Genomic DNA, 14,604 nt, shown 5'->3' on the forward strand with positions numbered 1-14,604 from the left:
TGGACTTCAGCCCCATCTTCCTCTGGCTGGATTCAGCCAGGGTGGCTGTCCCCCGGCCGAAGTGACAAGAAAGTGAGACATGTCCTCTTCCCTGACCCTCGAGAAGTCATGGGGAAACTCAGAAGGAGAGAGGCTTTCAACAGAGGGAACCAACACCATTTGGAGGATGGAGAATCCAGGTAAACTCAGGTTCACTGTTTAAAGGCCTATGTCTCTAGTTCTGCTACAGACGGTCCACCTGTTCTCCGAGACACAAAGCTCAGGGCCATGAGTCCTCTCCATCTTCCCAGTCCAGTGCATCCAGCTGCCTTCAGAGGAGGGAAGAGGACCAGAAAGGGAGAGAGAACTGTAACAATGACCCTCCCTCCCCTCAGCCGGCCTCCCCCTCCCCCAGCTGTGCCTAACTCTCACTGCTCACCTTTCTCTGCGGAAGGGTCAAGAGGGGCTGGTGACAAACAGAGGGTACTAGCAGGAGACGGGGGAGCAGGGGTCCTTGAGGACACCTGGTGGGGGGATTGTGACGGAAATGGAAAAATCCTGCCACTCTGGGAACCTAACGTTCTCTGGTGCTTGACCCTCGTACAGAACATGGTCCTGTCAATTCTTTGCTTGAACTCTGATGTTTACCTTCTCCTCTCCAACCAAAACCAAAACCCAAAACCAAAACCCCTCCTTCACCACAGCTGATCCAGGGACTTTGGGCTGATGGTCTGAATACAAATGCTGGAGCCCCCCTGCAGCCCACACGCCCTGGGACAGGAGGCCTCGTCCCTGGTTACTGCTCCATTACTGGACCATTCAGGCGGGAGGCCCCTTTATCTCCTTAAAGGGAGCAGAGTGAAGAGAAAACTCTTCCATGATTTCTCCCAAGAGCAAGTATTCAATTGTCATAGAACTGTTTTACACGCAGGAAATCTGGGGCAGGGCTATTCCTTTGATTCACAGAAATCCCGTTTTCATCTCTCTGAATTTTATTTCTACATGGTTCATTGCTAGAATGCACCAAACGGCATGAACCTTGTATGGGATTTGGTCCAGGGCAGTATGGAAATAATATCTGTGTGAACAACAGGTATCATAATATATAAACAAAAATAAATAAATTAAATAAGTCGGGTTAAAGAAAAAAAACATTTTCCTAGTAGTTATGTGTTTGCAAAACTAGCTTTACATATAATACACATAAATTATCAGAATTTCCACTTACATTGTTTTAAAAATATATATTTAACAAAATGCTCCTAAATGTACAATATCTGGGTTTGTAAATCACTCAACTGGGTTTTAAGACCAAGCCCTAAAAGTCACGCAGATTTGCATCAGAGAGGAGACCGAGGCTGGATCTACACAATCGTTCTGCTCATGGGTCTAGAAATTCCCTAAGATTGGTCGTCCCCTGTCACTGGATCTGTACTGAACCAGACAGAGCCATGGCAGCCAAGTTTCCAACTCAGAGGCACTGTGTAGACACAGCCTGAGTCAGAAGGATGGGGAAATTCCTGGACCAGGATGGTGCATTTCAGCAAGTGGGGAGAGGACAAGGGCACCTGGCAGAGGACTGGGAAGATACAGCCCTCGACAGCTCTCCAGCCAGTTGGGGTGGGGACACGGGGGAGGCCAAGTATGCTGCGTTTCCCATCGTCACACAAAACCAAACCAATGAGCAGCAACCAAAGCACACGAGGAAATGGACATGACCCTAGGTATAGAGAGACACCTTGACAGACTCCTTGGCCGGGAATACACTGTGCTCTGATTTCTGAAACACAGGGCAGAGCTGGAAGTCAGCTGCCCTTGAGCACTGGGCCCTCAGACTTCATAAATTTTGTCCTGCAGGTAGCTGAACAGGGAATCCAGGCCTTTGGAGGAACCCCAGAGCTGTTTGAGCATGAGGCATTCTTTCTCGTTCACATCTTCAAGCACCGACTTCAGGAAGCTCCGGACGAGGCATTTCGACTCCTCCAGCACCTGGAGGGAAACACACAAGCCTCATTAGCCTGGCGCCAGGGACTCTGTTCCAGAAGGGTGTACCTAGCCTCCTAATGTCCAAAGCCACAGGCGGTTGCCTCCTCCGGTCCGGGGCTTCCCAGGCCTCTGCCCTTGGCAACCGCCAGGAATGGATTGCAGGCATGCTGAGATGTCGAGCCCTCAGACCTTGGGATGGCTGAGTGGGACCCACATTAACCTCAACTGCAGGAGTGACACTGACATATACTCCGAGTCACTTTCTATGGATGTCATGAAAAAGTTTGGGAAATACTGCTTTCAACTCCCCATGCTACCTAAAGAATGGCTGGGATCACAGAGTAAGATAATTAAATGAACTCATGGTTGTCAAAGTATCCATGGGACCCACCCTGACAGCAATGCCCCTCGTTCAGGCTTAGTAGTTAAGAGTAGTAGTAATACAAGTAGTAATAAAAGTAGCAATCATTGTAATAGTAATAACAATGGCAGTAATTGTAGTAATGAGCAATAATAGTGATGACAATAGTAATGCTATAGTATTATAGCGATAACAGTAATGTTAGTGGTAGTAATCATGGTAACAACACCATAGTATTATAGCAACAGTAACAGTAATGCCAGTGGTTGTAATAATACTATAGTATTATAGTAGTGATAATGGCTGATATTCGTAATATAGTAGCAGTCACGGTAATAATAGTAATAATAATCATAATCATGAGTGGTAGCAAGCATGGTGATAAGAATAAGGCCACTACAAGCACTGTTAGCCGACCGGCTCTACGATAGGCACTTCTCCTGCATTCTTTTATTTCTTCCTCAAGTTAACTGCACAGCTAGGTAGTCACCTCCGCATTACAGATCAAAGATGTGAGCTCAGGAAGTGAAGGTGCCCCGAGCCGCCTGATGGACGTGCCCTGCCAACGCCTGGCTGATTCTGCAGGCTCCACGCTGCCTCAGTCTGGCAGAGGCATAGCCGGAAGCCGGGCGTCCGAGCATCCTTCCGCTGGCCTCCGCCATCCTCTGTGGACCTGGAGGCTTCGGTCCTCAGTCTCACAAAGCGCTTTCCAACAGAAAAAAGCAAGACAAGAGCTCCCTTGCTCAAGCAGGCTGGAAAGAGGCAGTGATCTTATCCCTCAGCTTGGGCTGGAGGCGAATGGGTGATGAGAAAGGGCTGGCAGACCAAGGGTGCCTCTCTCTTTCCAAGAATTGCTCCCAAGAACACCATCTCCTGGGGCCGTGGGGTAGATTCCCATCTCAGGTGAATCACCCCAAAGCTCCTGAATTCACACCTGTGGGTAGGAGAGGTTTCCTTGCAGTATTTCCTCAAAAGCCGGTTTCATCTGAGCACCTCCACTGCCCAGAGACCAAAACTCCTCAGTGGAGCCTTGGGGCCTTTCTCCTCCCTGCCTTTTCAGTCTTATCATCCCTCAACTAGCCCCTGCACCTGCTCACACCACCAGGAGCCGCTGCCTAGACTCCACGCAGGGTTTTGGACTTGTGTGGCCTCACTCACACCGTTTGCTCCGCTGAGAACTTCCACCCACCTCTCTGTGCAGCTGCCCCATGTCACCAATCATCCCTGTGTGCCCAGGCTCACGGGGTTTCCTGGGACTCGAGATTTTTGGTGTTAAAACGAGCAGAGTCTCAGGCAAAGTGGGACGAGTTGGTCACCAGAATCATCAGGAAGATTAAAAGAGAATTCACATAAAGGGATGAGCAAAGTGCTTGGCCCAACAAGGCTGCACCATCCCCACCCTGCCACTGTCACTGGGACCAACAGGCTTCCGGTGGGCAGAGCTGACACACAGTATGTGCCCAGTAAAGGCGGATGAGGCATATCAGGAGGGGAGTGGCAGCCGGGTGCAGGCTCGGGGTAGACAGGGAGAAGGAAGGGGGTGGTCACGGGTCAGCCGCACAATCCAGCCCAGCATCCCTGTGATGCTGAAGCACAGAAAGCGTCCGGGCCTGCTGCTCCCAAAGCACCTTCCTCATTTCCCACTCGGCCCTTTCTCCACCTTCAACGGGATATTTCCATACAGCGCTCAGAGCGACTTGGATGAGATAAAATCGACGCAATTAAAACCCGGTGTCTCCGCGGAGGTGTTATTTGTTTTTTAAGGTGTCTTCAGAGTCGAACAGGCAGGAGAAATGAGGTACCAGGACAGCGGAAACTGCTTTTTCTCGTCTCTCAACTGGCTTCACACCCTCTGTCCTTATTCGCCTTTCTCATTTCTTTGAAAACCATAGATGATTTGTATTTTCGTGCACGTTTAGGACTTTCTTTAAAGGCAACCCTTCTACCCCAGGGTATAAATCTCTTCTGTGAGGTTTTCACACTGGAGCTGATGGGGAATATCTAACAGTGCTGACCACCTCCCTCTGGATTTAAGCTCTCGGCACCGAGATGCGGTGTCTGTTAAATCACATACTCCTTTCACGTACTCCTTTCACGTACTCCCTGCGTGACCTTTGGCAAGTCAGTCACTCCCTTCTGGCCTCGTTGCCCTCACCTGTAAAATGGGTCTACTGCAAGCACAGGACACAGAGACTCGGGAACTCACCACCGCGCTGCAGGAGGCCATCTCCTTGACCCGCAGCATGACCTCCTGGCTGAATGTGGTTGGCCAGAAGACCTGTGACACCAGGCCTCTGCTGCACGCCTCCTGGGCGGTGAGCTTCCGCCCGCAGAAGAGCATCTCGTTGGCCTGAGAAAGCAAAGGCAGGAGAAGGCTGAGAGCCGGCACGCCTCCAAGCCTGCTCACGAGCCTGCCTGCTGTGGGCGACTGTCCCGGCTCCCAGAGTCAGCATCCTTAACTGGGGGCCAAAGATGCTTTGGGGGCTGCTTGCACACACCTGCGTCTACGTGCATCTTTCTGCACAGAGGGTCCACAGCTTTCACTGAATTCCCCTAAGAAGCCATGTCCCTGCAGGGGCTCCGCCTGCAATACCCACTGCCCCCCCCCACCCCCGTCTGGTGGCAGGGCTGCAGGAGGAGACGTGTGTCAGGCTGGGAACAGTTCACAGCTGATACCCCGTCCTCGGTGACTGATTCGGGGATGAGCAGGTGAGCCACCCGAGATGTTAAAGCTGTCTGTGAGGTCTCCAAGCTGGAGAGGGTGGGGAAGACTCTTCCTCCCTCTCTGGTGGCTTAAGTCACTGAGCCCAGGGCCACCTGCTGCTGTGGAGAGGGACGGGCTGCCAAGACAGCAGGGATGGAGAACAAGAGCCCTGCCGGCGCTGGGATTCCTGGGTGTGACACCCCCAAAAGGAGGCTCTACTGCTGGACCTGCCAGTTACGGCGACCGTTAAAATCCTTTCTTCCCCCCCTTTAAGCCAGTTCAAGTGTTTCCATCACCGGCAGCCAGAAAGGTCCCGAGTAAGACCATAATGCCAACGCAGAGAGGCACATCCCTCCCAGTGACCCGGGGCTGTGCACAGGCAGTGCCCAGGTACAAAGGGCAGAAACACCTCCTGCGTCCTGCCGTGTCCTCTGCGCCCCGCCCCCCAGAGACCTTCCCCTGACTTTGAAGCGTGCAGCTGTTGTACACAGTCTGGGAAGAGCAATGTGGGAAAGGTCCCGGGCACAGACAGAGCCCAGCGCAGTCACCCACTGACACCAACAGATGACTCTCCCGCTGGTAATCAGGGCAAGACGGTCATGGGCCCCACCTCCTTCACACAGCAGACAACCCAATCCCTTCCCTGCCTGCCGTCCACCTGCCTCCCCGGCCCTGCAGGCTTAGCGGCTCTCAGATGGATGTTGAAATGTCAAGCTCTCCCAGCCTGTGGATCTGTGCATGTGCTTCCCCTTTGTTCTGGTTCTCACTGGAGGGTCATGATGACCCAAGGGACAATCTTTCACGCCCAAGAAGAAAAATTTGTCAGGTCAGTAATAAGCCTGTGGATGCATCTGGTTGGACGTCTGAAGACAAATACACGTCATTGAACGTATTCAGAAACACCATCTCAGGAAGGAGAAATGCGAGGAAGGAACCCTGTAGAAGGAGCCAACCAGGACGCAGTCGGGAAGAACACGTCTCAATCAGCAACACTCTTGGAGTTTCAGAAATGATTGAAATAAAAGAAAGCGATCAGGCTGTACGAGGTTAACATTTTTGTGACCACGAAGGAACCGGGCAGAGCACAGGGGCCGAGATCAAAAGGGAAAGTGCCTGCTTCCAGGGCTCGCTGGCTGCCCCATCGTCCTACCGCTGCTGAGATGGTAAGCCGCGGAAAGCAGCCCCAGCTCCGGAGTCCAAATGGCCTTGCAATCCACTTGTTGGGCCTGCTGCATAGACACCAGCTGGCAGCAACTCTGGGAAGGCAGAGGAAGCTGACCCCAGATTCCGCAGGCCAGGAGCACCCCCGGGACTCTACCCACGTGAAGGGCTGTATCCTAAACCCAGGACAGAGGAGGGGTGCTGTGGGACCCCAAACCCATGGGTCACAGGGAAGGACCCGCTGCAGAGAGGAGGAGGCTTACCAGTGCAACACCCAGGATCTGGGGGAATGTATAGGAGGAACAGCCGGCGGGCGTGAGGCGGATGGTGGCGTAGGGGGTCTGAAACCAGGCTTTCTCGCTGGCCCACACGATGTCGCAGAGGGGCAGGATGGAGGCTCCTAGGCCCAGCGCGGGCCCATTGATCGCCACCACGATGGGCTTCTTAAACTGGATAAAGGCCTTCACAAAGTCCCTGGGGAAGAGAGAAGATCCTCTTTAGCAGGTTAGCAGGCCTGCTGAGACCCACGGACACCCCTGATTCTGTCGAGGCAGAAATAAGCTTCCCCAGGTGCTGGGAAGCACCCACAGATCATGAAGGAAGTGGGTGCTCAGCAGGGGTCTCATTCTCCCAGACACCAAGCCCCAGAGCTGCGGGCACAGGCGTGGCACACTTAGTGGGTGGTGCCAGATTTTCAGAGGGAAACTCATGGGGTGATCACGGTTTGCCCAGAGGGCCCCAGGTCATGCCCGTTGTCCCAGCACTGCACCAGGCTACCCTGTCCTTCCACCCCCAAGATACTGACAAAGTGTAAATATCCTTAAGGAAGATCACTTGAATGTTAAGGTTCTGAACAGAACCAAAAGGAGGGTGTTACAAGGAGGGGTACGTGAACTCAAGGAGGCAAGGAACATTCTAAGGGCACTGGCGAGGGTGGATATTGGTGGCTTTGACAGGATGAACCTCTTGTTATTCGAGGTGCTCCAAGGTTGGTCCAATGGTCACCCTGGGTGATGCTGTAGAGGGAAGTCAAGCTTCAGACGGTAGGCACAGGTGGGGATGGATGACATTTAAGAGTTCTTTCAGTCCTAGGATTGTCTGATTCTGAGTTACCTAAAGACATGCCAGACTCACCCAGGGTGGTTCCAGAATGCTGACAAGGGTCTCTATATTTGGGTGGCTTTGACCAAAATTGGGGCAGGACGCTGGGCTCCCCTGGAGGTGTGAGGCATCTGGCACCATGACTACGAATTAGGCGATATGCTATCTCCCTGCCCTTCTGCGTTGATCAAGGTTACAGCGTGCATCTTTAATATTAAACAGAGACACCTACAATAAACCTCTACTTCCTTGCCTTAGAACATTTTTCACCTTTCCCTTAGTTGCTGTATTAAGGTCTATGAAATTTTAATATTCATGTGGACATGGAGGAAAGATCCAGGATGTCTAGCAAAGCCTGCATCCCTCATTATTCTCAGGTGGAAGATCGGAAACTAACAAGAACTCATAAGAATAAAATCCAAACTCCTGACCATGACCTTGGTCTGCCTCTGCTTACCTCTCCAGACTTACCTCCTGTCTCTCTCACCCCTGCTCACTGTGCAGGAGCTGCATGGGCCTTCTGAGAGTTCTTGGAAAGCACCACTATCACAATTTGCAATTATCCTAATTATTTGCTTGCTTACTTGAGTTCTCCTCCCCCTTTAGTTCCTTAAGGGAACTCACAGGTCTGCCTTGGGCACTGCTTGGTCTCCATGCATACTGGAATTAACACTCAGTAAACAATCTCCCAGAATGAGAGCAAAGACTGCAGATGTGTGGCAGGGATGCATGAGCTATTCACCAGACCTGGTTTCCCTTCCCTCTTCTTCCTGAGGCTGCAGCTGGAACACGGTCCCCAGCCTCCCTTGCCGTTGGCTGTGGCCCAGTAACCAAGTGCTGGCCGATGGGATGTAAGTGGAAACCAAATACACACTTCCGGGCCTGATGCAGGGAAACCTCCCACCACACAGCCCCCCAAGCCCTCTCATCTTTTTTTTTTTTTTTTAGTTTCTGCTTTATAACAAAGTGAATCAGTCATACATATACATCTGTTCCCATATCCCTTCCCTCTTGCGTCTCCTTCCCTCTTGCGTCTCCCTCCCTCCCACCCTCCCTATCCCACCCCTCCAGGTGGTCACAAAGCACCGAGCTGATCAAGCCCTCTCATCTTGACAAGCTTGGCAATCTTGGCAAGCTTGGAAGACCTTTGTTGAGCCGCAAGATGGAAGGAGTTTGAGTTCCTGAGTCACCACTTGGAGGATAGTCATGGGCTGATCAGTAACTTCTGTTCTAGGTTCACATATATGTGAAGTAAATTTCTATCACAGCTGAGCTGTTATATATATTTGGGGTTCATTTGTTACAGCAGCCAATACTTAACTAATACAAATGTCGAGCTGATTTATCCCTTCTCAGTTGATACTATTCCCCCCGAATTCTTATCAAAAGATGTGGGTATCATGGTGATATGCTGGGATCAGATTGAACTGTGAGAAGACTGCTTAATACTCCACTGGGGTAGGGGGTATCTTAGAACCTACATGTTGTCATAAAAGTACACGCCCGGGCCTGAGACGTCAGATTTCCTGACTTGCGTGTGGTTCTGTGAGCAGATTCTCTGTGAGGTATCTCAGTCACTGCTGCCCCACTGTGGCTGACCCCAGAAGGATACTGCTGCACACAGGGAGACCTGGCACCATGGCCTTCTGAGTCCTGGTTTTCCAGTGGCCCATTTCCTGGCTTGACTTTCTAACTTCGTGGCCTCAGTCGCTGGTTTTAACAAGTGCTCTTTACCAAATGCAATTTGGAGTCTGCAGGAGATGCGGGGCTTCCTTGTAGGGTCCTTGGAACCACAGGGTTGGGGTGATTTTTAACAGATGTTCCACTCCTAAATCCCCTCATACGATTCCAGGATCTTGGATCTCAGAGTTGGGAAGGACTTTAAGAGGCATGGAGCCAAATCTTCCACTTGGTGCAGAATCCCCTCCACAGCCTCCCGAGGACACATCATGGCCTCTGTTGAACATTCTCAATGAAGAGGGTCCATCCCTATCAAGGCGCCTCCCTGCCGAGGCCCTTATGTGAGCCCCTCCGATACTCCTATTCACTCTGCTTCACCATCCACACGACAGTTCTTCCAGAATTCACCTGGGCCCTCATGACTTTCCAGAAGCTTCCCCTTCCAGACCCAGAGGCTTTCACGCTATTATTTCCAACTTGAACTCTGTGCAGGGGCACCAAGGACCCCCGAGGAGGGCTAAGGGGCCCAGGTGGGCTCAGCTCCGACCCTCCACCCCCAAGCTCCCGTTTCAGTCCAGCAGCCTCGTGAATTCATTTCCTTGATATAAAAATGTGATGCGCAGACTGCTCTCCCCATCCTTTTCCTCTCACCTCAAGCAGTAGATCTCTATCGCGAGGGCCTGCCGGATGTGGGAGCCAGACAACACACAGGATATTGCATGACAGACACTGCCGCTCAGATAGCTGATGCTGGTCTGGGTGGCGGGGCTGCGCTGGGGAGGTGGCTGGCTGTCTTCCCCCCACGTCAGAGTCCCTCGCTGCTCCCTCCCGGGCTGATGTGGCAGAAGGAGCAGGAACTTTGGGGTCTGAAAGACTTGGGGTCAAGTCTCAACACCGCCCCTCACTAGTGGGGAGACCTCGGACAAGTTACGCAGTCTCTGGAGCCTCATTTTACTTCTTGGAAAATGGGAAAGCCAGTGGGGTGTCCACAAGAATGAAATGTGATGGTCCACCAGGAGCACCAGCACAGTGCCTGGCACACAGGCCACTGCTATCATGGGCGGCGCATCGGCCAGGGAGGGTGGACACAGCTTTCGTTCCACTCTCAGTGGTCTGTAATCTGCTCACCTGGCCTGAAGGAGACTCAGCAAAATTCTGCACATGGGGATGTCTGGATCTCACCTGGAGCACTTGGCAACTGTGACCCCGTTATCCAGTCCCTTTAACCGGAGCCGTACAGTGCAGCCCTCCCACTGCCAAAGTTCAGAGCCAAGTCAGCCGGGGCGGGACCTGTGAGCACCAGGTACACATGGTGACAAGCATCCTGGGCCGCCCCCAGAAGCCCACTCCATAGTCAGACCCAGGCTTAGCTAGAACTTGCGGCTGGAAGTACCAGGAGTAACAATGAAAATAATCCTTTACACTTATTCTAAGTACTCATTCTGGGCCAGGCATGGGTCAAGTATTGCACACAAGTTATCTGATTCCTCTTTGTCCCAGCAGCCCGCCAGCAGGCCACCACATCCCCTGTGAGGAGTTCAGGTGAGGGCAGCCTCTCATCCAGGATTGGGCGGACAGCTTTGCTTGGATCCTGGATAGAGGCGCCTTCGGAATGAGTCATCTGAGCTCTTCCCACATCTGCCAGTCCATTCAGCGAACATCTGCAGAGGGTACACAGCTTCCCGGGCCATGCGCGCTCATGTCTTCTTTACGAAACTTTGAGGATGGGAAGGGAGCACCGCTGAGGGTACTGTGGCTGCGTGCCGAGAGCGTGCTTGTGCCGGGAGAATTGCAAGGGATGCCCGCAGGTGATAAGGTCCTGTGGCCAAAATATGTCCCAGCCATGCCAGATTGTGAACAAAGTTCTTTCACAAGAGACTGCTCAGACAGTAAATACGTTAACGTGCCTGGAAAATCCACAGGAGTGGGGACAGAACTCATTTACTGACAGAGCCCCTTGCTCACGATGCTGCTCTGGAAAGCTGCAGAACAGTCTCTGGGGAAGGTTTCTCTGCACTGTGTTCCTGAAACTGCTGGCGCGCTCAGTCAAGGTGCAGAAGCCTCTTGGTTAGTACGGGGTGGGGGTGCTCAACCCTGTCTTCATATTAGAAGCACCAAGGGAACTTTAAAACCCCCACCTCACACACATTAACTCATAAGCTCCTGGAGGGACCGTCGAGCAGCTGGGTTTTGGAAAAGCTCACTGGCCTGAGGACTGGTGGCCCAGGGGACACCCCCACTCCATCTCCCTGGGTCCCTGCCAGCCCACTAACTAGGAAACTCCACTTCCTCTGCCACCTTTCCCTTTGCTCTGCCTAAGAGAAACTCTCCTTCCTGATGAGATGGCAACTGTCTGAGCTCCACTGCCTGCGTTTCTCCAGAGACGAGGTCATGCGTTCAGCATCTCCTCCAGTTTGGGACTCCAGCTAATGCCACCAGTGAAATCCGTAAACCAGGTGAAGGGTACAGCCACGACTTTCCTCTGGCCACAGAGGTAGGCGCCCCATCTCTGATAGTCCCATAAATGAGAAGGGACGCTTATGGGGGACCCTGCTGGTCCCCTCACTATGTGACAAGGTGCCTGTGAAAAGACACAGCCGAGTGGAGCAAAGAACAAACGGCCGTGTACACGGCTGGACTATCTGCACATGGGCAGCCCGAGAGCAGCCTGAGACCACGACGCCTTTTCTAATAACTGCCTTCAGGTAGTCCACGTCTCTTCCAGCAAGAATTCTGCCACAGGAAGTGCACAGGGGTTTTAGAGCAGAGATTCTAGGGGATGCTTCCCCCTAACGAGGGACTCAGAACCCCACATGTGCAGGCATCCCTGTGTCACCTCTTGGAGGCTCTGCATCCCCTGGAAGCCTCCCTTGCCTGTGGGAATCAGCTTCCGGGAGACTCTGCCAGAGCCCAGTGAGACTGGAGGCCACAGAAAATCCCTAACACGCGGCCCGAGGCTCCACAACTCCACGCAGAGTAAGTGCTCCTTTTCAAGGGACCAGGAGGCATCACTGAACCGTGGCTTGTCTGAGGACCACATAAGATGCAGCAGTGGGCGTATGGGCCCTTCCCAGGATGGAGAACCCGTGACAGCCTTGCTGGAAATCACGATCACTTGCTTTTGACAAATGCATAAAGAATGGGGAAATAACTACCCTTCAGTGTCCCAGAGGAGACACTGATCTTTGGGGTTGGATGTCACCCCGAGGATCCCACTTTTTGCCCAAAGGCAATAAGACAGTGGGGGAAACATTCCCCACCCCGTTGGATCTGCATATACACAGCCCCCCACATCCGTCCTTCTCCCCAGGGCTGAGCCATGTCAGCTCCAGGAGGCAGGGACCCCCAGAAAAGCAAAGATTTCACCATCAGGCAGAGGGTGGGAGTAGTGTGTATAATACTTGGGCATTACCAGACACTGGGCTTAATACAAAGAAACAAAATCTCTTTTTGATCAAAAGAATAAAGTAGGATATAACCTAGAGTGTAAAAGCATCCCTAATTTTGGCAGGAAAACACTGGATGCCCAATTAAAATCTGAATTTCAGATAAACATCAAATAATTTTTTTAGTATATGTATATCCCACATACTGCATGGGTAGGGATATACCTAGGCTTTAGAAAATGTTTCACTGTTTGAAATTCAAATTTAACTGAGCAGTCTGTATTTTTTTTTATTATTAATTTTTTTTGGCTGCACCACGCAGCATGTGGGATCTTAGTTCCCCAACTATGGATGGAACCCGGGCCCCCAGCCACGGAAGCGTGGAGTCTTAACCACTGGACCGCCAGGGAAGTCCCTGAGCAGCCTGTATTTTTCAGTGGTAAACGTGGCAGCCCTAGGCAGGTCCCCAAGTGTTCGAACATGAGCAGGGCTCACCTGATGGCCTCTGCAATCCGGGTGCTCTCCTTCCTCCGGTCACTGGACAACCGGCCAATTAGGTAGGAGTAATCCAGGCCACTGCAGAACACGCTGCCCACGGCGCTAAGCAGCAGCAGTTTGCTGTCGTCCGTGGCCGCGTTGCAGAGCGCGCGCCGCACCTCCTTCATGATCTGTGGGCAGAGACGGATTTGCGGGGGTGAGTGTCCATTTGTAAGCCAGGGGCCTTCAGACCTATGCCGACCCCTGGGCGCAGAGGCCAGTCAGTCTACTCGGCCTGCGCAGGGAGCCTCCCCTGAACACACGCCACATCCAGACCAAGCAGTGAAACGCCAAACCAGGCACCCTGCACCATCCCGGAAGCAGCACAGAGCGCTACGGAGGTGCCAGTGGGGTCACTGGCTGCAGACTCGGAAGCCTGGCGTGCAGCCATCTAATCCCTGGTAAATCTCTGCAGATCTTCCTCCAGCGTTCGCTTGTTTAGCCCTTTCCGAGGGGTGGGGAAATATTCCTGTGCACAGCCCAGGTGAGGTATGTTAGCCATCACTAGAAGGCCCGGTTTAATTACACTCTTCTTAACCCTCAACTCCACTAAGATGCTCACGTGGGTCATAGGTGGCACGTAGGAAGTGGGCTTTGGCAACAGACCCAGAACGTTTTCCAGGTGCTGAGGAAAATAACCATGAAACACGTATTCTGTATCCAGCTAAACCATCATTCAAAGGCAAGGGTAAAGAGTAGGCATCTTCAGTTAAAAGAATGTCTGGGGCTTCCCTGGTGGCACAGTGGCTGAGAGTCCGCCTGCCGATGCAGGGGATGTGAGTTCGTGCCCCGGTCCGGGAAGATCCCACATGCCACGGAGCGGCTGGGCCCGTGAGCCATGGCCACTGAGCCTGCACGTCCGGAGCCTGTGCTCCGCAACGGGAGAGGCCACAACAGTGAGAGGCCCGTGTACTGCAAAAAAAAAAAAAAAGAATGTCTGCCACCCTTAGGCCCTCACTGAAAGAAATAAAAAAGGATGCACTTCAAGAAGAAGAAAACCATGTTCAGAAAGAAAAACTGACATGTAAGGAACAGCAACCAGCACAGAAAGTGGAGAATGTGTTAGTAAATCAATATAAGAATTGACTGTAAAAATCATCATACTGATAGTGGCTAATTGGAGGCTGGGGTTTTGCACAAGGTAGAACTATAGTCTTAGGCAATAATATTGGGTTAGATGACGAGAGTTAGGGCGTGCCGAGGTTATGTGTCTGGGAGTGGTGCAGAGGGTCGTGATCACGTTTAGGCTCCACTACGTGTACACAGCTTAAGGGAAACTTCTTAAAAGTACGTGAATTACAACGAATGGCTGCAGGGGAGGGGCAAAATAAAGAAAGCTCAATCACTCAATCCAACAGAAGTTAGGGAAGCAGGAAAAATAAGTGCAAAAAGTGCACAGTAAGAAAAAACAAGGCATTTACTTGCCTGAGTGGAGCTGACAGTCCAACAGGAGAGACAGTAAAGGCACGGGCTCTTAAAGGATTGTTATTAATGATTCAAAAGGCAGAATCACAGGGTATAGTGGGGAAATTTTATGAGAGCACTGTTTTTTAAATTGTAGTTTAAATGACAACCCCCCCCACCGCCCCGCTTAACTAAGCACTTAAGGGGGGTCAGGGATTGCATCTGTTAACTTCCACGCAACATTTTACTCCAAATAAAATTCCTGTAAGGTAGGGAATGGTATCCCAATCTTGCAGATGAAGCAA

The 14,604-nt window shown here is 52.0% G+C and overlaps 1 protein-coding gene across 1 annotated transcript in view; it reads right to left on the reverse strand.

Annotated features, from left to right (window-relative positions):
* Positions 1-1,208: 1,208 nt before the first annotated feature.
* CDYL2 (chromodomain Y like 2) overlaps positions 1,209-14,604 on the reverse strand; it is a 177,036-nt gene continuing 163,640 nt past the window's right edge. The window contains exons 4-7 of the mRNA XM_060084158.1: positions 12,854-13,026; positions 6,455-6,665; positions 4,533-4,676; positions 1,209-1,968 (exon numbers count right to left, since the gene is read on the reverse strand). Of these exons, the coding sequence (XP_059940141.1) occupies positions 1,810-1,968; positions 4,533-4,676; positions 6,455-6,665; positions 12,854-13,026 (687 nt within the window). The 3' untranslated portion in view covers positions 1,209-1,809. The remainder of the gene's footprint in view (positions 1,969-4,532; positions 4,677-6,454; positions 6,666-12,853; positions 13,027-14,604) is intronic.

This window comes from Mesoplodon densirostris, chromosome 19, assembly GCF_025265405.1.
Source record: "Mesoplodon densirostris isolate mMesDen1 chromosome 19, mMesDen1 primary haplotype, whole genome shotgun sequence".
In the NCBI taxonomy this organism is placed as follows: domain Eukaryota; kingdom Metazoa; phylum Chordata; class Mammalia; order Artiodactyla; family Ziphiidae; genus Mesoplodon; species Mesoplodon densirostris.